Source organism: Pinus tabuliformis, chromosome J (assembly GCF_031772625.1).
Source record: "Pinus tabuliformis cultivar Carrire ecotype Pingquan chromosome J, CPIR1, whole genome shotgun sequence".
NCBI lineage: Eukaryota > Viridiplantae > Streptophyta > Pinopsida > Pinales > Pinaceae > Pinus > Pinus tabuliformis.
In genome coordinates this window covers 1611378790-1611404660 of record NC_142295.1, presented here as the reverse complement: position 1 = coordinate 1611404660, position 25871 = coordinate 1611378790, and the positions used below count along the sequence as shown (strand labels likewise).

Genomic DNA, 25871 nt, shown 5'->3' with positions numbered 1-25871 from the left:
AATTCTCCATGAAACTCCATTATCTCTTGAAGTAGGTAAATGTTTGAAATTGGTACCTAGGGCATCAATTTTGAGCCTCCTTAGGGACGTTTTATCTCATCTTGAACATCCTAAGACTCCATATCCCCAGAGGACAAGGCACTAGTCCAGGTCCTTGGTGTTCAAACTTCCTTTCCTCCATAATTTCTCCTTCTAAACTTTGGTCCCCTAAAAGTAGGATGGCTAGGCTTGTGTATCGAGCGAATTGCATTAGAGAGTGAATTGGTGGATTCCAGGAGTATAGACACCAAACTTAGGCTCTTATCTACAAGACCTCAAAGTTTGGTAAGCATCCAAATGGTTTTCATCCATAAAATATCTTGTCCTAGGTGTGCCCTAAGAGGGAAACCCTAGCTTGTATTTCCTTAACTTGGGGACTTCTTTGATGGCTGTATGTGCCTAGTACTTGGTAAAGTAAATCACAAGAAGCCCTTTCTCCTTGTTGCCTTGATCCCAGGAGTACCTTTGTCCATGATAATTCACAAAACCTTAGGTCTTGCGCAAGTGTTCTTTGAGTCTCTTAGACGGAGCGAAGAGCCTTTAGAAGTGTCAAACTATCAGATAGAGCTTCTCTTGAGAGGTCCTACCTCATCACCTAGCACTCCCTAGAATAAACCCTAGAATATCTATTAAAGGTCATTATCCATCATATCAGGACTCCTCCCATTGGTGAAAGTACGTAAAGAGCAAGGGACACTGGCTGTGGTGATAGTGGGATATTGTTCCATTGTTATCACTTAGTCTAGCTTCTTGTCCTATAGGCTTTCCCTCCTTAGGGCCTGCTAGATTATGTGTTAACAAGTCCCTAGACAATCACAAAGTCTGAGAATACAATTGTTATGACTTGTCATTCTTATCTTGATAAGTTTTTGTGATGATTCACCGATGAGTTGTTAGTGTGATCTAGATCTAGAATGGTCATTGATGTACTATAAATTCAGATTTTGAGATCAATACAATACAACAAAAGGGCTTCAGGCCTTTTCTGCCAATCTGCTTATCTTGTCTCGCTCAATGTTAATTCGTAACAGTCTAATATCACAATGTCCAATCACCTTGAATGTTCACACCAAGGCAACATGCATTACTCCAGAGTCCAGCACATCAACATCATAAGGTAAGGGGACATTGGAGAGTGCTACCCATATTATCATCAAATATCCCTCATCACACATCCAAAACATGAGGAACATGTAGAACAGCCCCTTCTCCTAGTGGCAAACTGACATCATAACATCATAATACAAAGTCAGTAAGATGCATGAGGAGAAGATGATACATGAAAGAGAAAGCATCCGTATGTAAAGCAAGTGATCTAGAGGCATGAAAGGAGCATCCACAACCACAAAGAGACCATAAACCATGACTGTCCACCAAAGAAGAGTGAGTCCTCTCCAACTGAAAACACTAACTTGCCCAAGAAGTAGCATCTTCGAGTAGAGAAAAAGAGTGTGTACCTGCAATCCATCCAAGCAACTCCAAGTGACCGGCAGCAATATCCATTGATGTGATGAAAATCTCAATGTGGAACGTCAAACAATATGTGGTGTAATAGTCTCCGCTAATGACAGTTTCTATCCTCTGTTTCTCATTCACCTACCAGAAGAGGACTCTTCTCATTTTCCAAGACTAACCTCCAGAGATGTGACTAATTTTTCCCTTAGAGGATCAGTTGCAGAATCTGTAACCTACCAGGTATTTAATTTCACAATCTTCACTGCAGTCATGCATCTTGTTATTCCAGAGCTCCGGAATATCATTTCTTCTTTTATATTGTTTATGCTTATGTTGAGATTAGTTATATATATATTTTTGGAAATGCATGTAGCACTAGGTAGATGCAACTAAAATATTATGTTGTCTTCCATTCCATTGAGTATTATTTAGGTCATTCAAGGCAATCAGTGCAATTTTCTTTTCTGTCATTTCATTTCTGAGATGTGTTTTTAACGTGGTGGCATGGATCTTCATACCAGGCCATGGTGGGGCAAACATCTTTACCTTCAGAGATTCCGAACTGCTTGAGGTGTTGAATGTGCTTCTTTTCTGAAATGAACCACTACTTTGGGGCAAATAAGTCTAAACTTTGTATTTGTTACTATGCCTTCGAGTTTTGACATATATGTATTTTTCCAGTCTATTATTTTCCATTTCAAGTTGTTTGAGCTGATTCAGGTAATAACTTTAGAGTTTTTTCCAGCTTTCCTCCTTCCATGGCACTAAAATGTGGGCGAGTTTCTGTACAAGTCAAGATTGCAGATCCAAAACGTCGAGAAGCATGCTTATGTGGAACCACATTTGTGGTTGGGCCATTACATTTGGTAATATGTTGATGATATTCTATGATTTTTGCATTTAGCTTTACCTCTTAACCATTCCCTCAAGTTGATCAGCTTATTACAGTACCATTACAAGGAGAAATTGCAGCTTCTGCTGGAAGTTGCTGGGGCTACTGTTATTCAATTTTCTAAAAGGTTTTCAAGTACACAGGTACTTGTATTCTATGATTCTATATTGTTGTTTTTTATTTAGGCAGGAATCAGCTCTTTCTAATTTTAATTTTTGTAATGAAAGGTTATTCAAAATCATATTCCATATAAGTCAAGAATCAAGATGCATATGTCTGTCTTTATTTAAATGCAATTTTGGATGAATCATATAGTTGTTTAAAAAACATGTTTTGATACCTTGTGAGGCTTAGATACGATAGGTTAAGATAAATGTATTAATGTTCGACAAATGACCACTGAAGTCGGTCGATGGGAGTGTTAGGTGCATCGATGTCCAGACTCCAAACAAAGTGGGAGCGCTAAAGCGGCTCCTATATAAAGCCAAGATAAAGAAGGAAAAATAAAATAGAGAGAAAAGAAGAATAGAAACCCATAACTTCACTTATTAGCATTAATGTTATTTGGCTTAGCTCATAGAAAACCATAAGTTCACGATGACTTAATAATCAACTCAAAATAACAAAATCCGAATGCATAGGCTCTCAAGTATAGAAAGATTACATAGGAAAAACTATGAAAACTCCACTTACAAATAGAAGTCCAATTCATCACTGTTGTTCTTCGATGATATACAAATGAGGTGAAGGCCTTGAATATATATAGGTTTTAGGGTTCTAGTTAGTTGCCTTGTAACCCTCAAATGTGGGACCACAAAGCTCACATAAGTAACCACTAATGTCATCCAAAATCATGAGAAGTTGAGTTTAAATACTTTAGCATATCCCCTTAAATAACACTCGGAGGGACCAAGGAAAAGTTACATCATGATACACCCCCTTAATTTTACTCGGGTAGGAATACAACAATAACCAATGTTGACCAAGGCTTGTTTGACCGAATTTGACTTTGTTTTGTTTGGCAGAATTCTGATTTCTTGAGGCCATACTTGCTGGCACAGAAACTGAGGCATTTGTGGCAGTTTGACCTGCGTTGATCGCAGGCCTGTTTGACCGCAGCATTGACTGAAGTTTGACCGAGTTGGACTGAGGCTGGGTGGTCTGTTTTGGGTTGACTTTGACACTTCTTGGAGGATGAGTTGACTACCTTTGACCGAGCTGCAAAGGAGAATTTTTGTTGCTGATTTGACCAGCGTTGACTTTTTGGTTAGAGCTGAAGTTTATTGCTATTGACTGCTGATTTTGATAGGGCTGTTTTTGTGAAATTTTCTGAGCAGAAATGCTAATGCTACAGTAACTGATTTAATTTACCTACTTATTTTCGATAAGTTATTTACGAAATCCCTTCAGTAAATATTAAAATAAATTCTATTGCCGATATCACACCATTATATAGAAACAAATACATGCACAAGAATCAAACACATCAACACAATTATTTTTGGACAATTGTCCCTGGAAAAACCCAATGCGGGAAAACCGGTGCAATAGAGGAGGGTTTTATTAATCTTCAACAACAATCTCTTTTACAGGAAGATTTTACCTAGGCACTGGGAGAAAACACCTAAGACTTTTCTCTGAGACTTCCTGACACCCTGGAGGACTTCCTTTCCCAACTGCATCAGCCTTGCGTCATCCTGCTTGGCTCTGTGCTGCTCTGTCCTTCACTGGGTCATCCACTGCGTCCCTGATTTGCGTCTCCCTTTGCACTATCTCTTAGAGCCCCTGCGTCACCCTTTCTGAACTTCTTGACTGTTGCTAGTCACCCCCTCTTCCTCCACCCTGCAACTCTCCCTCTGAAATCGATTTTCCTTCCTCTCTGAGAAAATCGATTTTCCTTGGGATACTGAGTATCTGCTAGTGTCTCCAAATGACCATCAAGTCTTCTCTTATACTTTTCCTGTTGATGAATCAATGACTGAGATTAAGTCCCTAATCAACGGCTAAGATTAAAATAGACTTGATCCTTGTCTCTTAGAAGCTTCTCATCCTTATTTTTATTAATACCCATTAATATTTTTATTTTCCTAAGTTTAGACTTAGGAACCCATTAAAAATATTAATTATTTTAATAACTTTTCATCTAGATGGAATTTCCCAAAACGATTTCTGGGTCTTGGAGATCTCATGTGCTTTAGCCTCTCCACCAATTTTCATGGTTAGAGCACAGCCGATGCTACCCCAAATCAACAATTTTGACTGTGTATTGGGCAAGTGAATTTGATCTATGTATTCTCTCTCTCTATTGAACTATTGAATAATAATAAGAAGATTTGATCAAAAGGATTTCCGCACATTGGGGTTTTTCCCTGGCATCCTCCAAATCCTGTGTCCTTTTGTCTTGGCTTGTCTTCTGCATATGTTTTTATGTTCTATCTGCATTTACTGTCAATGTGATTAATGGTTAATGTGATTGCTATTGGCAATTATTGAAATTGTCATTGGGCTGCTATAAGAACATTGAAGTAAATTGTGCTAAGCATAGAACATACCATTATTATCGAAAATTAACATGGAATCGGAGCTCAGGTGAAGACAAAGCCCAAGCAAGAGTGAGGAAAGGCAAGCACTAAGGAAAGTTGTTGGACAAGAACTTGGATCTAGTCCCAATGAAGACTACATCTTACTTCAAATCTGAGGACAGGCTTAAGGACAAACCCGACTATCATGCATGGAAGATGACTCTAGATTTGACTTCGGAAGAAAATGATGCTATGGACTATGTCAAAGGAAGAGTAGTGGAGCCTCCTTCAAATGCATCCGCTGCTACACAAACAAAGTACAAGAAAGGTGAGGTTAAAGCTAAGAAAATTATTGTTGATTCTATTCACAAACCTTTGGTTGCCTATATTTCTGATTTGGAAACATCTAAGGAGATGTATGACACGCTGGTTGGGATGTTCAAAGTAAATAATGCAAATCAATTTCTCTTTCTCAAGAACAAGTTGAAAGACATCAAGATGGATAGAGGAGAATCCATTCAATCCTACTTCATGAGGATTACTGAAATCAAGAATGATCTCCTATCTATTGGAGAAGTTATTGGTGACAAGGAGCTCACTCTTATTGCACTTGGAGGCCTTACAAGAGAATGGAATGTATTTAATACTACCATCCTCAACAATGACAGAATTTCGGGATTTGATGAATTATTGGCTAGATGCACTCAAGAAGAAATTGGGATGATGGAAAGAGACAAGCCCTCAAATGGAACAATACTACCGCCTTCTCCGCTCATGCTAAAAGGAAGAACAATGTTGGTCCAAGAAGAAAAGGTCAAGGGTTGAAGTCGAGATTCAAAGAAGGAAGAAAAGGAATTGCAATAGGCATTGCTTGAGGACAAACAATTTTTGGTGGGGAGCACTGTCATGTCCCCAATTAATAATTTTCTAAGGGAATTCTCAATTTTGCAATTTTGGCAGTTAATAAATATTTGGCATATAAATTTAGGAAAAGTGGGTGAGAAAGGAAAAATTATAAAGATGCCATCCCCAAACATTAGAAAAGCCAAGAAATTCGATGGGAAGTGGAAAGCGGGGGCCACTCCATGGGAATACGCACTCCTTGGAGGAATTCAAATTGGGTGAGAGAGGGAATTTCATGGGTGGAGCCCACAAGGATCATGAGGGATGGCTAACTATAAATTGGAGGTGAGGCTCTCAGTTTAGTGGCTTTTTGACATTTGATTATCCATTGTTACTCTAGCTGTTCAGTTGAGTTACAAACTTACAAGTGCTGCTTAGCACAAGAGCTTCCCAAGGAGTGAAGCTCAACCTTCTCTTTGGTCGACCTTGAGTGCCACCCTAGGAAGGATTTCGATATTATTTTTGTGAAAATTCCTAATTCTCAAGGAACCCCTACTGCATCAAATCTGAATCTACTTCACCTACTTGATTTTAATATACATTATCAAGTTATGCTCTGAATACTGAAGCAAATTACTTCTGCAGCCTACACTTCTTTAATATTTGAATACATGAAACAAAAAACTGAGCAAAAAACAAGATACAAAGGACACAGTTATTTTTGGACAAAATAGTTCACAGAAAAACCTAATGCGGGAAAATCGGTGTAACAACAACTATGAGGGTTTTCTATTATTAAGCAGTAATTTTGAATACAAATGCTGGTTGTCCTCCCGGAAAACCAGTGACAGAGAAAATATAATGGCTGAAAATCTGAGTGAGTTTTACCTCACTTCACCTGGCAGATTCGGGTTGATCCGACAACAAAATTGGCTAACCCTGACTACTTCTGCGTTGGCCTTGCGTCAGTCTTCCAGGCTCTGCGTCAGCCCTGCGTTGTCTCTTTTGCCTATTGCGTCAACCTTCCTTGCTGTTTCGGCAGTTTCCCAACAGTTTCGACTTTCTGTGTGGAGGGCAACTTTCTTCTTCTGCGTTGGCCCTTCTGCCTTTGCGTCAAGCTTGCGTGGGCCCAGATTGGCCCAACGTCAGTCCTCCTAGCTGCTGCGCTACCTCCACAAGCTTCTCTCCGCCTCTCTGTCAGTACTCGTGAACTATCCCTGCCCTTATACTGCAGAATGATCACCTAGTTCAAATTCTCAGCTTCCTAGCCTCAGAAATCGAACTCTAGATGAATTCATTCTCTTCGTGTGTGTTTCTAAATGAACCCCAAGCCTCCTTATACTTTTCTTGTTGAGACTTCAACGACCAAGATTAAGTCTCTAATCAACGAATAAGATTGAAACATGACTTGATCCGCCTTCTAGATCATTCTCACCCATATTTTGATTAATACCCATTAATATTTTAATTTTCCTAAGTTTAGACTCAGGAACCCCATTAAAAAAATAAATCTGGTGGAATTTCACAAAACGGTTTCTGGGTTCTTTAGAACTCATGTGCCTTAGCCTCTTCACCAATTTTCATGGCTAGAGCACATCTGATCCTACCAAAAACTAACAATTTGGAGGCTAGGAGAGAGGCATCACACAACACTACGCCATTCTAGTTTTGTGGGGACGCAGTAGGGAGAGCTACGCAGTCATAGAGCGAGATTGGTGCTGGAGTTGGAGGTTGTATTGTTGCTAGGATGTTTCTTAGCAAAATTTCGAGTTAAGGAGGAGGATTTTCAAGTGGAGAGTGAGTCCGTCATACACGACAGACTGCATCATCACGTACAGGCTTGCGCAGTCATTTGTGGGGGTCAAGTGAGTGGAGTCTTGGGCAGAGGATTAAGGAGTTGTATTGCTCAGATTTTGGTTGGAGGAACATTGGGGGGAGTTTCTTGGCATTTTGGGAGCAACACACGTCATTCTCTGCTACAGGTGATAATTTCTGGTTGTGGAGAAGGTCCAAGCTATTTGGGGCTGAATTTTGAGGATCAAAACTAGAGCAAACCCTTTATGGGTTTTTTTGGGTTGTTGGCAAGGATTCAAGTCCTAATTTTATAGAATTTTTGGGCATATTCGAGGGGTTGGATCAGGGTCCCAAAACAACCAACAATGAGGAAAAACTGGGCCATCGCAAAATTCTGGAGGACGAATTTCTACAACAGTTGGGCATTGACATATTGATCACCTGAGGCTTGTAGCTTGCCTTGTGCAAGCCCAGGTGCACTATTTCTATTTCCTATTGTACTCCAGCAACTGAATATAAATAAAAAAATTGCCAATTTTTACTTTGAGGAGCATTTTTTGTCTTATGGATGTTTACTGAAGTTTTTCTGTGTTATATTTATTGCATGTCTTTGGTTATTCACTGTTAATTTCCTATTAGGAACATTACACAAACTTGATTGAAAAGAAGACAAATATGGATATTATACTTGGGGATAATGCCACTTATCCCGTGAAAGGAATTGGGACTGTTACTCTTCACTTAAATCAAGGTCAAACCCTTCATTTACAAGAAGTATTGTATGTCCTGATCTGAAAAATAACATGGTCTCTTTTTCTGCGATGGAAGATAAAGGTTTCTAGGTGACATTCGTTGATGGGAAGGTTTGTGTTTGGCAAAGGAATCCGAAAGATGCATTCACTCTTGGATTTAGAGTTGAAGGTCTCTATCAGGTTGGAGGAAGTTCGTTGGGAGCAATGACTTGCGATACTTCTCTTCAATCTGAATTATGGCACAAAAGATTTTCTCACCTTCATTATAAAGCCTTACATGATGTAAGGAAGATGGTCACAGGTATGCCTGGATTCAACTTAGATCATGAATGAGTTTGTTAGGGTTGTGCAGTTGGAAAACATACACGGGGACCATTCCCCTTGAGTGAAAGTCAAACTACCGATATTCTTCAATTGGTCCATTCTGATCTATCAATAATGTTGCCTGTAACAACTTTGGGAGGATATTTGTACTATGCAATTTTTGTGGATCACTTCTCTCGCAAAACATGGATCTATTTCTTAAAGAAGAAAGACGAAGTGTTCAAATGGTTCTACTCTTTCAAAGCCTTGGTCGAGAAGCAAAAGGGAAGAAGATCAAAATGTTGAAGACCGATAATGGAACCGAATATGAATCAAATGAATTCAATGACTATTGTAGAGAGGTTGGCATTAAGAGGGAGAACACTACTATATATACTCCTGAGCAAAATGGAGTTGTTGAAAGGAAGAATCGAATTAGCATAGAAGCCACCCATGCCATGTTTCATGTCTAAGGCCTACCAAAGTTCTTATGGGGTGAAGCTGCCAATACCGTTGTGTATGTTCAAAATAGATGCCCACATGAAGCATTGGACTTCAAAACACCCGAAGAAATTTTCATTGGTAAGAAACCTGATGTTTCTCATTTTAGAATTTTTGGTTGTCCCGTATATTTTCATGTGCCAAAAGAGAAAAGAAACAAACTAGATGCACCTGGGAAGAAAGGAACGTTTGTGGGTTACAATGAAACTTCGAAGGCATATAGAATTTATGTGCCTGGTTAAAGAGAAGTATAAATAAGTCATGATGTCACTTTCGATGAAGATTTTTCCCTTGGCAAAGTCCGAGATCTTCCTTTCCCTAGGAAGGACAATGATGATGATGTAGGAAAGTAGGATGAACCTCCAACTGATGACTCGATGCCCGATGTTGAAGGTCTGATGGATCCCATTGATCCAACTCCTAGTCAACCCTCTACTTTAAGAAAAAGACTTTTGTGGCTCAAAGATACTCTTGAAGATGTCGAGAGACATGTTGCACCAATGTGAACATTTCGTGAAAGAAAGAAGTTGAACAGGTACTAAGGGTACTTAGTTGCCATGAGTACCATTGTACAATCTGAGCCATGTACATTCGAAAATTTTACTTTAATTTTCTTATTAGGCCAATATCAATATCCAGTTTAGCAATCACATCAACATGATAGTAAAATGCAGATAGAACATAAACAATAACAGTGGAAGACAAGCCAAGACAAGAGGACACAAGATATGGCACTAGCCAGGGACAAACCCCAATGTGGGGAAACCCTTGATCAATTCTTCTTATAATTCTTCAAAAGTTCAACGGAGAGAGAGTACAATATACAATTTTCACTTGCCCAATCAAAGTGAAATCTGACCAGTTAAATAGCTGTAACAGAAAGCCCTAACTAGAAAGTCAACGTTGGTCAACAGGGAAAAATTTGACCTCCAAAACAGCTCGGTCAAACTCGGTCAACTCGGCCTCTAATAGCTAGTCAAATCAGCCCAAAAACAATATGAAAATGTCTAGTCAAATCTGGTCAATGAAATTCAACGCCGTAGCAAACCCTTTTGCAGTCAACATTGGTAAAACAGTGGTCAAACAACATCGATTTATGTGCCCAGAAATGCAGGCTACCCAAACATAGATTCCCCAAACAAAATTGCAGTCAAGACAAGTCAACGCTGGTCAACACAAGTCAAAATAGCCCTTCTGGAATTTTTGGTCAATTCTGGTCAAGGCAGGGACAAAAAACCCTTCTCTTCTTCGTATGTGTGGAGAGCTGCCTCTGAAATTCGTACCCAATCAATGAAGGAGAGAGAATAAATGGGTGTGAGTGAGATGCCAAAATGAGGAGGAGGCTCCTTGTATTTATATGCAACGTTGTGGGCTTGATGGTGCAAATTAGATGGTTGGCCGACCTTGACAATTTGTCCATAATCAAAATAAATTCATAATTCCATTTGTATATGACAAAATGAGATGACATTTAGATCAATCCTACACCTCTCAGAGAGAGGAATCCAATAAAAATATCAGTTGCATCATATGAGCTGTCCAAGGTGAAGTTTGACCCTAGTTGCCAAATTTAGCATATACTCCCTAGCCTTTTAAGCTACATCCATGCCATTTCCTTCTCAAAAGTGTTGATCCTTGACTCCATATGCCCTAGATAGAGAAAGGCACTAGCCTTCTCCTTTGTAACTATCATTATTTCATTTAAAACTCATTTTCTTTTATGTTTTAGAGTATTTTAGGGTCAAATTACAACAAAATCTTTCATTTTAAGCATCAAATATCTCAGATGTATTAGTCCTAGTGTTAGAAAATGTTTGGACTTATTATAAAATACAAAGTTTCATTTTTAATGTATTTCTTAGCTACTTTCTAGGGCCAAGAAACCGATGCTAACATATTCCCATAACTTTTATGATGTCTTTGAAGGCATCATATTCCAAAATGAAATGCTTTTCCGATTCCACTGCCCCAGACGTGCAAAATGTACACACCTGTTCTTCCCAAGCTTCTTTAGCTAAGTTACTAGGATATGGATACGGATATAGATCCGTTGGATTTTTGAAAAGCTAGGATCTAGATACGGCGAGGATACGACAAGTACAAAAATATATAATAATATTTTCTAAAATTTTAGAAAATACATTTGATGTTTAAAATCAAAGCCATTCATGAATCACAACATTAGAACTAAAATTATTAGATAATTTATGAATCTGAACACTGAAATGATGCATCTTGCCTCATACAAAGATGATAGTAGTAAATACAAAATAAGTGTTTCCTCAATGATCACTTTATTAATATGATAATATAGAGTAGGTCTGTCTACAAATCATGAAATGGGTCTACATCATCATCATCTGCATATTGCAACTCTACATCATGAATAGATGATCATGCGCCAGGAATGTTAAAAGTTGTTGCAGAAGTAGGAAGTGCTTGTGTAGCATCCTCAAGTAGATTAAGGTGAGTCATGGCATTCAATGTCATGTTCAAGTCAGATATCTCAGGTTCCACATCCCACATCCTACTTGGAGCTTTTTTATACTCTGAAGTAGAATGTGATAGAAGGCGAAGGTTGGAATGGACATATGCAAGATCCTCAGCCTTCGTTGCTCCTAGTCTGTTTCTCTTTACTGAATGGATGAAGCCATATGTACTCGAGTTCGTCTCAGTTGATGAGGCACTGACAACCTGCGATAACAACCTCATGGCTAGATTTGAGAGATAAGTGCTATCTCCACCATGGAAGCCCCACCAAGTAATAAGATCCATATGCCCCCGATGATCCATGGCTAGTGGATCTAAAAAGATCCTAGTGGATTGTACAAATGCTCCAAATTCCTCGCGTACTTCGTTTACAATTCCAACTTCCCTATAGATTTTCCTCAAAGTTGTCTTATATCCCTGTACCACTTCAGAATCTTTGTTTGGCGTTGCTTTACCAGGTAAAGACAATATTTTGGAATGGTAATATTTGGGGTGTAGTGCATACACCAAAAGGTGTAATGGCGTGGTCATTTTGTTCCACCTTTTTGTAACTATGTCTTCCACTTCATTGTAAAATACTTCAAAGGGGTCATGCTCACTTGCCTTGATAATATCCCGTATTTTCTCCAACATACTATCTATGTTTTCATAGACTTCCCCCAAGCAAGGCATATCTGTGTCAAATGCCCTAATCATGGTTAGAATTGGTTCTGTGAACTGCAAAAGGTATTGGACCTTGTCCCACCATGCATTATCAAGAATGATAGACTTTATTTTTTGTCCTCTATCAGAAGTTGAAGTCCTCCATGATTCCCAAAGAGAGTCAATGACCATTGCTTGTAATGCTTGTCTGACCTCCAAAAGCCTCTTTATGACTAAAGTGTGGGAAACAAAACGAGTTTCGGCAACCTACATAAACATATTGAAAAGTCAAATCTTAAATCAGACATAAAATAAATTGAACATTAAAATTGGGGACTCATAATGCATAACATTGATTACAAATGGAGTACCTTTAGGAGCTCCAACTTTGCAAAACTCCGATATATGGCTTGGGACATTGAATGATTGATGATAAACATTTGGATGTCCTTTGATGCTACATATATTTCATTAATCTACTCATTCTCACCAATCTTGGCTAGCATAGGGTTCAATGAATGCACTGCACATGGAGTCCAGAAGATGTGATTGTATTGACCCTCCACAATCAGGCCTGCTGCTTTACAAACCTTTGCATTGTCTGTGATAACTTGGACAACATTTTTTGACCCCACACTTTCTATTGCATCAATAAGAAATGTGGGGATGAAAGTTGCATCTTTTTCTAGTTCATTGCAATCAATGGCCTTCAAAAACATTGCTCCTTGGGGACAAATTGCGATAATATTAATTAGAGGGCGATTTCTTTGGTCTCTCCATCCATCAGAAATGATGGACACCCCTGTTTCTACCCATTTATCGCGGAGTGATTGTAATTGTCTATCCACAAATTGTCTTTTTGATGTTAACAAAGTGGTGCGTACCTTTTCATACCCGGGGCTCTTGTATCCTTTTGGTGCTTCATTAACTACTTAATCATTTGTTGCCAATAAGGAGAGCGCACCAAATTGAATGCTAGCCCATTTGCATAGATGCAATGAGCAACATGCTCATTTGCAACTTCTCTGCCTGGTTATTGAATGCTGCTTCAAGAGGTCCTAGAGTAGGGCTTTTATTAATTGTCAGAGCTGGTGTAGATGGCAATGAAGACTTGGTTGTAGAGGCTTGCACAAGGAGTTTTCTCTTGCTGAATTTCCTATCAGTAACATCTTGCAAAAATGCATAAAACTTAACTTTTGCAGGACTCAAACCTGTCCCAGGTTGGCCATTTGGACCATTTGGACCATTGCATACCAACACACCTATTTTAGTTTGCCCAGTGGGATGGGCCTTCACCCGTATGAGCCATTTCGAATGCTATTGCATTCACTACATTTCCATTTGTATGAACCACCACCAGAGTTTTTGCCACGAATTTGCAAACACTGCCATAAAGGAGATCTTGGATCTTTATTGACATTTATTCTTTCACTGGTTTCATGGTGTGATGGTTCCATGTTTATCACACTTGCATTTATAATAAAATACCTGAATTTCCAAACATTGCCATAAATGAGATTTTGGATCTTTATTGACATTTATTCCTTCACTTGTTTCATGGTGTGATGGTTCCATGTTTATCACCCCTACATTTATAATAAAATATAAATTAATAAAACTATCATTCTCAAAACAAAATTCTAAATTGTTATTCCTATAATATATTTATATATATATATACAAATATATATAAAGCAAAATAAAACTACAAAAAATATAAAACTCTAAATTATTATTTTATAATAAATAATTTAAAATTTAAATAAATATATAAATATATACCTAATTTAAAAACTAACAAACATATAAATATTAATACAAACATATTGATATAATTGTTAAAATAAAGTTATAACATAAACTATTTTTTTATTTATAAAAATTAAAAATATTTTAATTTTTAACAACCAAACATAAAGTTATACTTGTGACTCATAAAAATAAAAAATTTAAAACGAAATACAAAACGTGACTCCTATAAACTCACTTGACACATTTTAAATATTATTTTAAATAAATTTTTATATTGAAGACAATGTAAAGATCCACACCCCCCTCCCACTACAAGATTTATCCTTTTTGGTCGGTCCAACATCAATTTTTTTCCCGATTGAATTGCCCTGTCAATATAATATTAATATTAATATAATTGTGTTCATTGAACATCACTTATTCCAGCGACGTGTGCTTTAATGAGGAATTTGGTCAAAAAAAATGAATTAGTATGAACGCTTTTATCGAAAATATTAATTCTATATAATTTATAATAAAATAATGTTTATTTTTTATCACGTGATTTATAAAATTTTTAAATTTTGTTATTAATTTTTTTAATATGCATAAATTTAATTGTGGATATTATTTTAAATAAATCTTTATATTGAAAACATATTTAAAAACTTAGACGCCGTAAATTGAATGGAGTTGTCTTTAAAGAGACTTTTTGGAAGCTTTTCCGGTGGGTTTTTCCGGTCAAAATCCGGCAGCAATTTATTGGAATCGCAAGTTTGATAGCTGATTTCTGCACAATCAAAGCGTCCCAAGGGTTTTTCAGGGTGCTGAATCCAAATATGTAGTAAAAAACCATTTTAAATAATACAAATCAAGATTTAACCTCAATTTTTTCTGGCGGATTCTGTCACCGGAATCTCCAAAAAGTCACACTAAAGATAACTCCAAATTGAATGTTGAAACATTACTGCACCTGTGGACACCCACGACTCTGCAACTCTGCACTCTGCCTGACGCTGACTACTCTAGCGATTATCTGCACATCGACGCCCACTGCTCGACAACTCTGCACTCTGCCTGAGCCGACTGCTCCAGCGATTATCTGCACAGCGCTCCCATGATTCTGCCCGACCACGACTGCTCCCACGTCTCTGACAACCAGGGTCCACTCCTCCCACCACTCGGCTCGACTATCCTGATTGAGCCACGCATCTATTTCTTCAATCTTCGACTTTTTATAGAATATAATGATTGCTAAACTGAAGTTGACCAGCAGTTCGATTAACGCTAACCAACAGTTAATGTAATCGGCTAACCAACAGTTAATCTAACCAACAGTTAATCTAACCAGTTAACTGAATATCTGCGCGCACGTTACCGCCTCTAAATCCCACCAGAACTGCAGTCAAGTGGAAAATCGCCTGCGACTTCGTGTTAACTAAGTCACTAACTGACTGTATGCGCATCCTAGCATATCCGTATCCATACCAGTTTTGGATTCGGGGATCTGTGGTTCCACCACTTGCCCTCAGCGGATCCGGTAACATAGTTCTTTATGCCTTTTCCACCACCCTGTTTCACACCGAAGTTGATGCGAATTGGTTCTTAATTGAGCAATAAGAACCTTTGCCCTCCACAGAATGTTAGCTCCAATGTACTCTTTTGGTTCTTATAACATGGTAGAAAAACATGCTCTCATAACATGCGAGAATTAATGGTATTGGAGTTGGTTGAGAGAAGGCCATAACTTGGTCTGAACTTCATAATCAACACCAAAGAAAGCAAACTCAATATGAAGAACACAAAATATATAGTTGAGAAACTATGAAAACCTCACTCTCAATTTTCAAATAGAAGCTCAATTTGTAAGTGATGTTTTTCAATGAAATGCAAATGATGCTAAGGCCTCGGATATATGCAGGTTTACAGTTATAGTTAGTTGCCCTAAACCCTGAGATCTGCAACCACAAATTCCACATAATTGATCTTCAATGATGTCCAAAAATCCAATAAGTTGGGCTTACAAACAGTAGCAAATACATTTTCGTGTTTTTCATAAAAGTGGTGTTTGATCATTCTGATGTATGCAGGAGGTGTTAATACATATCTTTTACTGTACAGTTTGCAGATTGCTTTGCCTGATTTTGAATTGAATGAAGTCACTGCCATTTATGACTCATCTGCTTTTATAGCAACACTATTCGTGTCAGTTAGTTTTTTATTCTATCATCTTAGGTTTTGAAGTGAAAATATTCAATACTTTACATAGGGTCATGTTTGGCATTAATCTTGATTGTGCTGGACTATGTTAGAAGGCAGGTGTATCAAGAGAACGTGAAGTTTTGATAGTTCCAGCAGAGGGCACAAAAAAGAACTTAGGACTTGACTCTAATGAATTCAGTCACATTAATGAAATCGCTAGATTGAGTGAAGATAAAGTAGTTGAAGCGATTGTAGCTGGAGACTGTAGTGCATTTACCTTCGAAACGACCTTGTGTGAGTTATTTCTATTTTCAGAAATTTTGATTTTATATTTTCTCAAATGTCAGTCAATCCAACAGTCCTGATTATATATGTATTTAGCATTATTATGTCCTTGTTTGCTGAAGGCCCTTCATCATCTTCAACTAAAGAAACAGTAAATGTGGTTGATTCTGAAGATGAAGAGGAGGTTACCACAAGACATCAACATTCTAAGGTTCAATATTTTCAAGAATCATAGTCCATCTGCCATAAATCAATACTTTGCTTGTGTACTTGAAGATTAGTTAATCAGTTAATGCATTTCTAACCCTTGAACTGCAGGTCATAGATAGCAGCAAGACAAGTTTGAGTGGTAATTGTGTGCGATTGTCGCCAATTTGTAAGGAAAGACAAATTGTTTCAGATACAACTGAAATAAAAAGATTTAAGCATGTATCACAAGCAGGCTCTGCTGGGTTGTCTTTGGCAAAAAATGGTTTAGAGGAGTCCTCGGCAACTCGAACTCATCAACAGTTTAGAAGAGTTACTGGTGATGAGAAATACTTAACAAGTGATAGACAAAAGGAAGAAATAAGTAAGCGGGAGGCTTCAGAATCTGCAACAACATTAGAAGTTAAAGCTGGCACAAAGGACTACATTATGGCAAAAGAAGGAGATGTTGGTTCTGAGACTGGTGAATTTCAGAAATTCGACATACTATTCAATTCAAATCTGATTGTCAGGAAAGACTGGGATTATAGAAATACAAATTACTCATCAAAGAAAGCTACTCCAAATTTCAAATGCTTTAGAAAGGTAACATTCATATTTTTTTATCTGTTTCTGTTATTTGGTCTGTTGACATCTATTTCAAGCAACTGTTTCATGTTTGGCTTTTACCGTTTGTTATGTTTCATGAATTATCAAACCTGACCCAAGGGAGTTGTAACTTAAATTTCCATGAGAATTAATTGTTTAAGCAAAGGTTGATTGTAACCTTACCAAAGAATGACCTGAAAATTGAGTTGTGCAGACAGCTCCCAGGACAATTGTCACACTTAACACTTTAAAAAGCTTACTAGTCAATGACTATCATACTATTGACACAAATTGATTCAATATTACACATTCAATTGACAATTATAAATACCTTTTAGTACACAATTCTTTTTGAATAAAATCACAGATTGGCATAAGACAATTTTTTGTGAGGTATACTGTACTATATCAATCAGCAAAACTCAAATAACTCCTGAAATGGAATCATCAGCCAGAGTTATCCATTGAAATGAGTACCGGGATGCTTCCTTATGTGAAACCTATTACATAATCGAAGTGAAGAATTCTGGATTCAAGTAAAAATATAACAAAAATGTTAAGAAATCTAGAGGCAGCAAATTAGGGGATTTCTCCTAATTTGATAACTGCTTGTGATGTATATAAACTTAACTTGATTAGTTTCTTCTTTCACTTGTTATTATTTAGTGTTCTTATCATCAAACAACTACCAAACAATAAAGAGCAATGAGATGAAGACACAAGATATAGGCTATCAGTTAGGGCCAAAACCTCTCCTCTTGAGAGGAAAACCCACAAGAACTCTGCTCTTCTTATAGAACTTCAGATGATGAATTCCAAGACCTATGACGCTTGGCCAAAACCCCTCCAAGACGAAGCCAAGTTACTCCTTTGATCAGCACTTCTTCCACAAAGTCAATGCTGGTCAAACTTGCTTCAACACTTCAGATTTCGGCTTCTTCTCAAGATCTCAGCTTCTTTCACAAGTCTGCAATTCTCAGCCTCCCTGAAATCTCTGCGGTTTCACATGTGTGGACAGTTTAGAGTAGATTTGAGAGCCTTCTCTACTTCGCTTGGATAGGATCTTCTTCCTTGGGAACTCGGCTTGCAGGGTGAGTCTTCTTGCCACCAAAAAAAATTGACTACTCAATGGTTCTGCAATTCGGTCTTCCTGCAGCAGATGGGTGCCCTAATTTATTTCACATGTGTGCGAGCTTTTTAGCCCAAAACAGATCCAAAACTTAGATTTTCTTCTGCTGGTTTCACCTCCTCTCCCTCACACTTAGATTTTGGTCTTCTTCTTGTCTTGATCGAACTTCTTGTTCCTAGATCTAATCTCCCTTGAATGAGGCCGAGCACACCTATTTAGTCTCTTTCGAGTGCCCTAAAAAGGCTGACTTGTCCTTCTAGATAGGCCAACTTGCTCCTCTTAAAGGCCAACTTGTTGTAGCACTATGATGAGGCCTTGGAGGGTCTCTGGACTCTATTTTGACTCAAATAATTTTTTCTTTACAATATTTAACATGTCCAGGAGGGTCTTCTATACATGACAATGATTCAATTGACTTGTAGACTAAATGAGAAGCCCTAGAAGCACTCAATGGGTGCTTGACCTAAAAATAAATTTCCCTTGAGCATGAAACCCATGCCTCAAGAATGACAATAATAAATTTATTTTTCTCTTTACAACAAATACATAAAATCATGATTACATATGTCACATGTCATTATGAAAACTGAACCCAGTTACATATTTCAACACCCCCTCTTAACTAGGGAGGTATTCATAGTCCATACTAGTGTTGAAATCACGATTGTCGTTACACCAAAACCCACAGATATTAGTAAACGGATGCATCGCTAGAGTTAACAGATCCACGAGAGGCGATTAAGCCATGTTGCGAAACACACTGGGAGGGCTGGATTATCCAATGCCCAACAATATCCCCTAGTGCAAACCGGGTGTGATTTGAACTCAAGACCTTCGCCTCTGATACCACTTGTTGGAATCACAATTGTTGTTACACCAAAACCCGCAGATATTAGTAAACGGATGCATCACCATAGTTAACGGATACACTAGAGGCGGTTAAGCCATGTTGCGAAACACACTGGGAGCACTGGATTATCCAATGCCCAACAACGAGGTACTTGGACATTCTCAAACTGAAGAATTCTCATAAGAAGAGTCGGATTGGTAAGCCATCTCATAAGCTACTTCCTTAGCTTATGCCAGAGCATCTCATCATACCAACAAGCGTTGTCACATAGCAAGGCCTTGACTAACAAATCTATCCTCCACATGATCAGAGCACAATGCTGGCAAGACCAATGACTAATAGACACCATCATCATTGTCTCTCAAGGCACATACCCCACTCGGGTGTTCACAATGTATGTCCTTTTAGGACAATTCCTATCTTGGAATAACACATCCTCGAGGAATTTCCTCTTCGACTCTTCTTACCTATTGGATGCCCTACCTCATCCTCAAAGATTATCAGAATCAGTCTAAAATGCTTACCTAATCCTCCATTCTTTCTTCTAAACATGAAGACAAGAATGACATGTCTATCTCTCTCTCTAAACTAGGGAAGATATACTCATTCCTATAAAGGAATATACCCAAGCTCCCTCTTACCTAGGGACTTGACCAAACTCTCCCTCTTAACTAGGGACTTGTTACCAACAAAAACTCTCAGCTCTTTGGTGGAGATATTGGTAATGTTACCCATTTTGTGGGGGTTATCCCTAGGAATTTTTTTTTCTGCATGATGGTCCTCAGCCGGCATCCCACAACTCCTCGCAGCCACCAACTAGCTCGATGTGACATTTCTCCGCCACATGAGCCAACCATGTGGTCCCTCACCCATCTGTCATGATCGTATGTTTGAAGGTGGGCCTCCCAAACCTAAAGGTATGCCTTGTTATTTGGTAATTGAGTATTGTAGTTTATTTATCATGGAAACTTTGGGCATGGATTAATGGGGGGATTCGGTGGAAAGAGTGGTCTAGGTTTATGCTCTTATCCCCTAGGTCTCTTTTGGGATGTTAACCTTGAACCCTAGTCCCATGGGATCTCTTTTATTGACCAATTGGTTTTAGGGATGGTAATACATGGGAAACCTTAATTTTGGTTGCGTGATCCCGCTCCCTGATTCTCATTTATTACTCCCCTTGTGCTCATTACACACCCAATCATTTCTCCTCCCACCTTGGTCCAATTTCTCTATTGGGTCCACATAGGGTCAGCCACGCCCTCCCCTTGCCCCACATCTTGGTTCAGGCCTGGAATGATGCCTAGAGGTTGATGCAACTAAAAGAAAAAGAAAAAGAATAATTGGCCACATTCAATAGGAAATTGTACCACAAAATGCAAAAGGTGGCCGAGAAAAAAAACATTTAACACGTGGGCATAAGCCATGACATGAGCTCTACCCCATTCCATGGCAATCACCTTGGTTCCTACTTGGCCCTTGATGAGCCTCCTTTATCATTCAGGAACCCATGATTGTCCCAATCCCTAGTGGGCGACAAACTGCGCCACCTCATAAGGGGGTATCTACTGGTATACTTTATGCATCATGCTCTCATTACCTAGAGCCCCAAGTAGTTAATCAAAGAAAATCATAAAAAGGCAAAAGGCATATGAGCAAGGGTGGAAAAATCAAGGCCGGGGTAACTCATTCATCACGATTGCTCCCTCCTATGCATTATTTACCCAAGTGCGGGCTTCCTTTTTATTAGATACCCTTGTACCATGGCATATGATTCAGGTTGTCCCCTTTCATTCCCTACCCCATTCCATCATTATGCCACATGCCACCACCATTTGAAGGAGGTACCATGGACATACCACCCCATTTAGAGGTAGAAACCACCTAATAGGATGCCTGATTAACCCTATTTGGAGCTAGGAGACATTAGTAAATGCCAAAACCCACTATGGAAGGACATGCCATTATGAAGTGCTCACTTGTTATCCATGGTTTATAAACTCTTTTACTTGATTTCTTTAATGACTTGGTGTGTTGGAAGGCACGGGGACACATTGGATCTTATGCAAGATTGCAGGTGGTTTCCATTTGGGTTTGGTCTCCCTATACGGGGTCTTGACCCCAGAGGGCTACATTGGCACATGTAGGGTGTGTCTAGAGAGCCATGGGCCTCCACAGTAGTAGAAAACACTCCATGGATCCTCACAACCATTCAGATATTGTTTGTGGTTTACTAATGGGACGAGGAAGACGCACCTCATCCATCATGGCCAACTGCCCTGCGAGTTGCACCATACACTTGGCAGATGATCCAAGACCTGCACGATGATGTGGCATCGCCTATACCATCATCCTAGCCCCTATAGGCGATCTACAAGCATCTTCGATTTGTTTGGAGACCCAGGAGGACACTTGTCATTTGGAGCACCACAGGTTATTACAAGGGGCCAACCCCTTGTCCACTGCTTTTGGGAGTTCAACTGCACATTATGGCACATATGGACTCCATTAGGTCTCCTCCAAGTGATCCAAGTGGATGTTGGTGGCCACCCACCTATCCCATTTGGACCCCCACGACTGTCTCTTTCAGTTTTTCAGTGTCCGTAATTGTAGCACAATTTACTATTTTTAGCAGTTTTTCGGGTCTTGAACTTCCGGAGCCGTTTTGAGGCCCTAAACGACATTTTTTTGGGAAATTTGGGAGCAACATCGGTCCATGCCGATGTTGCTCTTTCCAAAGTTATAGTTCTCGGATAGATCTTTCTAACAAGCTATTGTACGCGTTAAACGGAGATAGGGTGCCAAAGTTACGACCCCGGGAAATTGATGTACCAATTTACTCAAACGGGGTCCACAATTTGGCGTTTCATCTTCTAGGATTAGGTTTTGGGATGTTAAGGGTTTTCCATTGTTTCTCAACAATAAATAGGCCTTCGAGCCTCATTGTAACACAGTTCAGAGGTATGTAGTTGCCACATCTCTTCTCAGAGATAAGCTACCCTCGCCCTAGCTGGTTTATTTCCATTTCTATTTGTAAGCATATTTCAGTATTTTACATTAATGAAATGAAGTATTATTTCCGTTGCATCTTTGTGTTTATGGTTATCTTTGTAATTTGTTGCGTTCCTGTTTAAATCTGGATTAGTGGTATCAAAGCGGTCTGTTTTTTCTCTGTTTTTTTTTGCATGTCCCCAACGAGGTCGGGATATAAGGAGTTGGGGCTTGAACTGGTCAAACCTTTGCAAGACCAACCTCGTAAATCCCGACGGCCTCCCATGGTGGATGAGAAGAAAGACGAGGGGACAGGAGATCTTATCAAAATCTTGCTCGAAGAAGCCCTCGAGCGACAAAGGAACGCAATGATGGACAACTTTGCCCAGATCCTTGAGCGGGTACCTAGAGGCGACGCATCGGCTTCCAACAACTACTTTGGAAACGCCACACCGTTTAAGGTACAAGTTAATTTTGAAGTCCCCATCTTTGAGGGTCAAATAGATGCAGATGCCGTAGATAAATGGTTAAATCTGCTAGATGGGTATTTTTCTGTTCATGACTTTTCAAGTCGGGAAAAGATTGTTTTCGCTTTTCTCAAAGCAGCCCCCCACGTCAAGGACTGGTGGGAAACCTACTGCGAGCAAAAGAATGAAAGTACGGGCTCACTATTTTCAGCCGCACCCACTTGGGATTCATTCCGGGATGCCATCAAGGAGTAATACTACCCTGTCAAAAGCTATGAGAACAAATACATCAAATGGACCACACTGCGGCAGGGAAGGGACCAAGATGTGCCGGAGTTCACAAACATTTTTCATACCCTTCGCACATAGTTGGGTCTCAAGGAATCTGAGCTGCATTTGGTACTCAAATACCACGGCTGCCTACACAGATACATCCAAGAAGAGATGGAGTTCCTGAACATCTCCTCGCTCGGCACGGCGTACCGATACGCTGTCAAAATTGAACAAAAGTTCAAACAGAAGAAGCGAGACTTTGGATCTGCAAATCCGAAGACCAAAGGACAAAGCCAAGGCGGGGTGACCCAAGACAACCCATCGAAGCCGCAAGAAAAGAACAACACCCTGTAGTCGAAGGACACAGGAAAGTAGTGTGAATTCCACAAGAGTCCCACGCATAACACAAGTGAGTGTTGGACCAAGCAGTCGCTGGTGGCCAAGTTGAAGGCTTCAGAATCAGATGCATGTTTCGACCCTGAGTCAGAACCCGACAAGGGGAATGGCAAAGGGAAGCAGATCATTGATGTGGAACCCAGCGCCACTGTTGCCATCGCCAAGATCCAGAAGAATGAGCCCGAAGATCCAGAGGAGGGGGAACGCATTTTCCACTCACAGATGTGGGCGAAGGGTTCGCCGCTATTCATTGTCGACAAAGGCAGCCAAAATAACCTCATTTTAGTAGAGGTCGTGAAGCAGTTGGGCCTATCGACTACACCACACCCGCAGCCGTCCAGTATCGGGTGGCTTCATGAAGGAAGAGATCTCAAAGTTCGCCAACAGTGCCGCCTTCCCTACAGCATCAAGCCCTTCACAAACGAGGTATTGTGTGATGTTACACCTCTGGATGTTTGTGATTTACTATTAGGCCAACCATACTTGTGGAGGCGACATGCTGTGTATGAGTCAAGGCCTCGTGCTGTCATTATTTCTTTGTGTAATTCATTATACAAGATACCAGAGGTAGCCCCACCTATCGCCACTTCTTTGATCTCTGCTAAAAAAGGCAGCAAGCTCATCTCCCAGACTAGGAAATTCATTTTCTGTCTGATTCACTCCCAAAGTAAGGGGAAGATAGTCACCACATCCATGACCCCTGCGAAGGGTTCCTCTACGCAACAACAAAGGAATACGGTCATGATAGAACACAGGAACAACTTCTCTTCACCCACAGGGGTACCACACAAGCTTCAGGTGGGAAACAAAGTCTTGTTGCATCTGCAGAAAGAACGCCTTACAAGAGCCCATCAGAAGCTCCGACCACACCGACATGGTCCTTACACCATTACTAAGGCTGTGGGAAATAATGTTTTGGAGTACAACATTCCTCCATTCCTTCGCCTGCACCAAGTGTTCAATGTGTACCACCCTCGACCATGCTTCCCACCATTACTGGACACATCTGTTCAATGTGTACCACCCTCGACCATGCTTCCCACCATTACTGGACACATCCAAGATTGCAGAACAACTCAGTAGGGACCAAGTTCAGCAGATGGAGGAACTCAACGCAATGGGGACCATTGCTTCCTAAGGGGGGGAGGAATGATCCAGGTGGATGTTGGTGGCCACCCACCTATCCCATTTGGATCCCCACAACTGTCTCTTTTAGTTTTTCAGTTTCCGTAATTGTAGCACAATTTACTATTTTTAGCAGTTTTTCGGGTCCTGAACTTCCAGAGCCATTTTGAGGCCCTAAACGACGTTTTTTGGGAAATCTGGGAGCAACATCGGTTATAGTTCTCAGATAGATTTTTCTAACAAGCTATTGTACGCGTCAAATGGAGATCGGGTGCCAAAGTTATGACCCCGGGAAATTGATGTACCAATTTACCCAAATGGGGCCCACAATTTGGCGTTTCATCTTGTAGGGTTAGGTTCTGGGATGTTAAGGGTTTTCCATTGTTTCTCAACAGTAAATAGGCCTTCGAGTCTCATTGTAACACACAGTTCAGAGGCATGTAGCCGACACATCTCTTCTTAGAGATAAGCTACCATCGCCCTAGTTGGTTTATTTCCATTTCTATTTGTAAGCATATTTCAGTATTTTATATTAATGAAATGAAGTATTATTTCCACTGCATCTCTGTGTTTATGGCTATCTCTGCAATTTGTTGCGTTCTTGTTTAAATCTGGATCACCAAGTCTCAATGACATGCACTATTCGTTGTTCGACCTCTTGAGAGGCTTATTCTTTTGTTTATGAGTTAGTTTTATGTGCTTGTCACCAGAAGTTAGTTATTTTACACATTATTTTATTGTAGAAGCTAATGTGGGCCTAATTAGCTAAATGAAACTCATTAGAAGTGTATAAATACAAGTGATGTTAATTCATTTTAGCATCATCATGTGGATTGGATCATATCTTTTTGTGAGATTTTTGCTATCTTTTGAGGATGAGATTTTTTGTATGAATGGATGAATTTCGATGTTTGATTATTTTTCTTTGTCTTGGAGATTCTATGATTGGCATATTTTGGTGATGGGATATATTCTTCTTACATGTAAGTACTATGTTAATGCTATTTTGATTATTTATTTTGTTGCATTCATGATATTGGGATTTTCGCTATTCTAGGGTTAATTCGTTGCTTTTCTTGGAACGAAATCGTGGAAACTAAATCTATAAATAGTGTTGTATCATGATTGGGCCATGTTTGAATGAATGACTGTTCCTAGATACATCCTTGTCTTGACAAGTCAACAAATATTGTTGAACGAAGTATAAATGACCTTGAAGCTACTTCCATTAAGCGCTAATGCCCAATGAAGTCATCTTTTACTCCTCCTTGACAAGTGGAAATCAATCCAAACTCTAGATCTTCCATGAATCCATCTCTCCCAAAGGAAAAGGCACTGGTCCTCTTCTGGTGATCACTTTAAAGCTTATTTTTTTCACCTGCCCCTCTTTTTCTAGG

General features: G+C 39.4%; 1 protein-coding gene across 4 annotated transcripts in view; it reads left to right on the top strand.

Annotated features, from left to right (window-relative positions):
* Window positions 1-25871, top strand: part of LOC149233653 (nibrin homolog) — a 170554-nt gene that overhangs the window by 124337 nt on the left and 20346 nt on the right. For 3 of the 4 annotated variants that reach the window (XM_089379816.1, XM_089379814.1, XM_089379819.1), the window contains 6 exons: window positions 2016-2065; window positions 2240-2360; window positions 2443-2529; window positions 16277-16460; window positions 16574-16662; window positions 16770-17243. In XM_089379816.1, the coding sequence (XP_089235942.1) occupies window positions 2016-2065; window positions 2240-2360; window positions 2443-2529; window positions 16277-16460; window positions 16574-16662; window positions 16770-17243 (1005 nt within the window). The remainder of the gene's footprint in view (window positions 1-2015; window positions 2066-2239; window positions 2361-2442; window positions 2530-16276; window positions 16461-16573; window positions 16663-16769; window positions 17244-25871) is intronic. The other variant, XM_089379815.1, reaches the window with a different exon arrangement.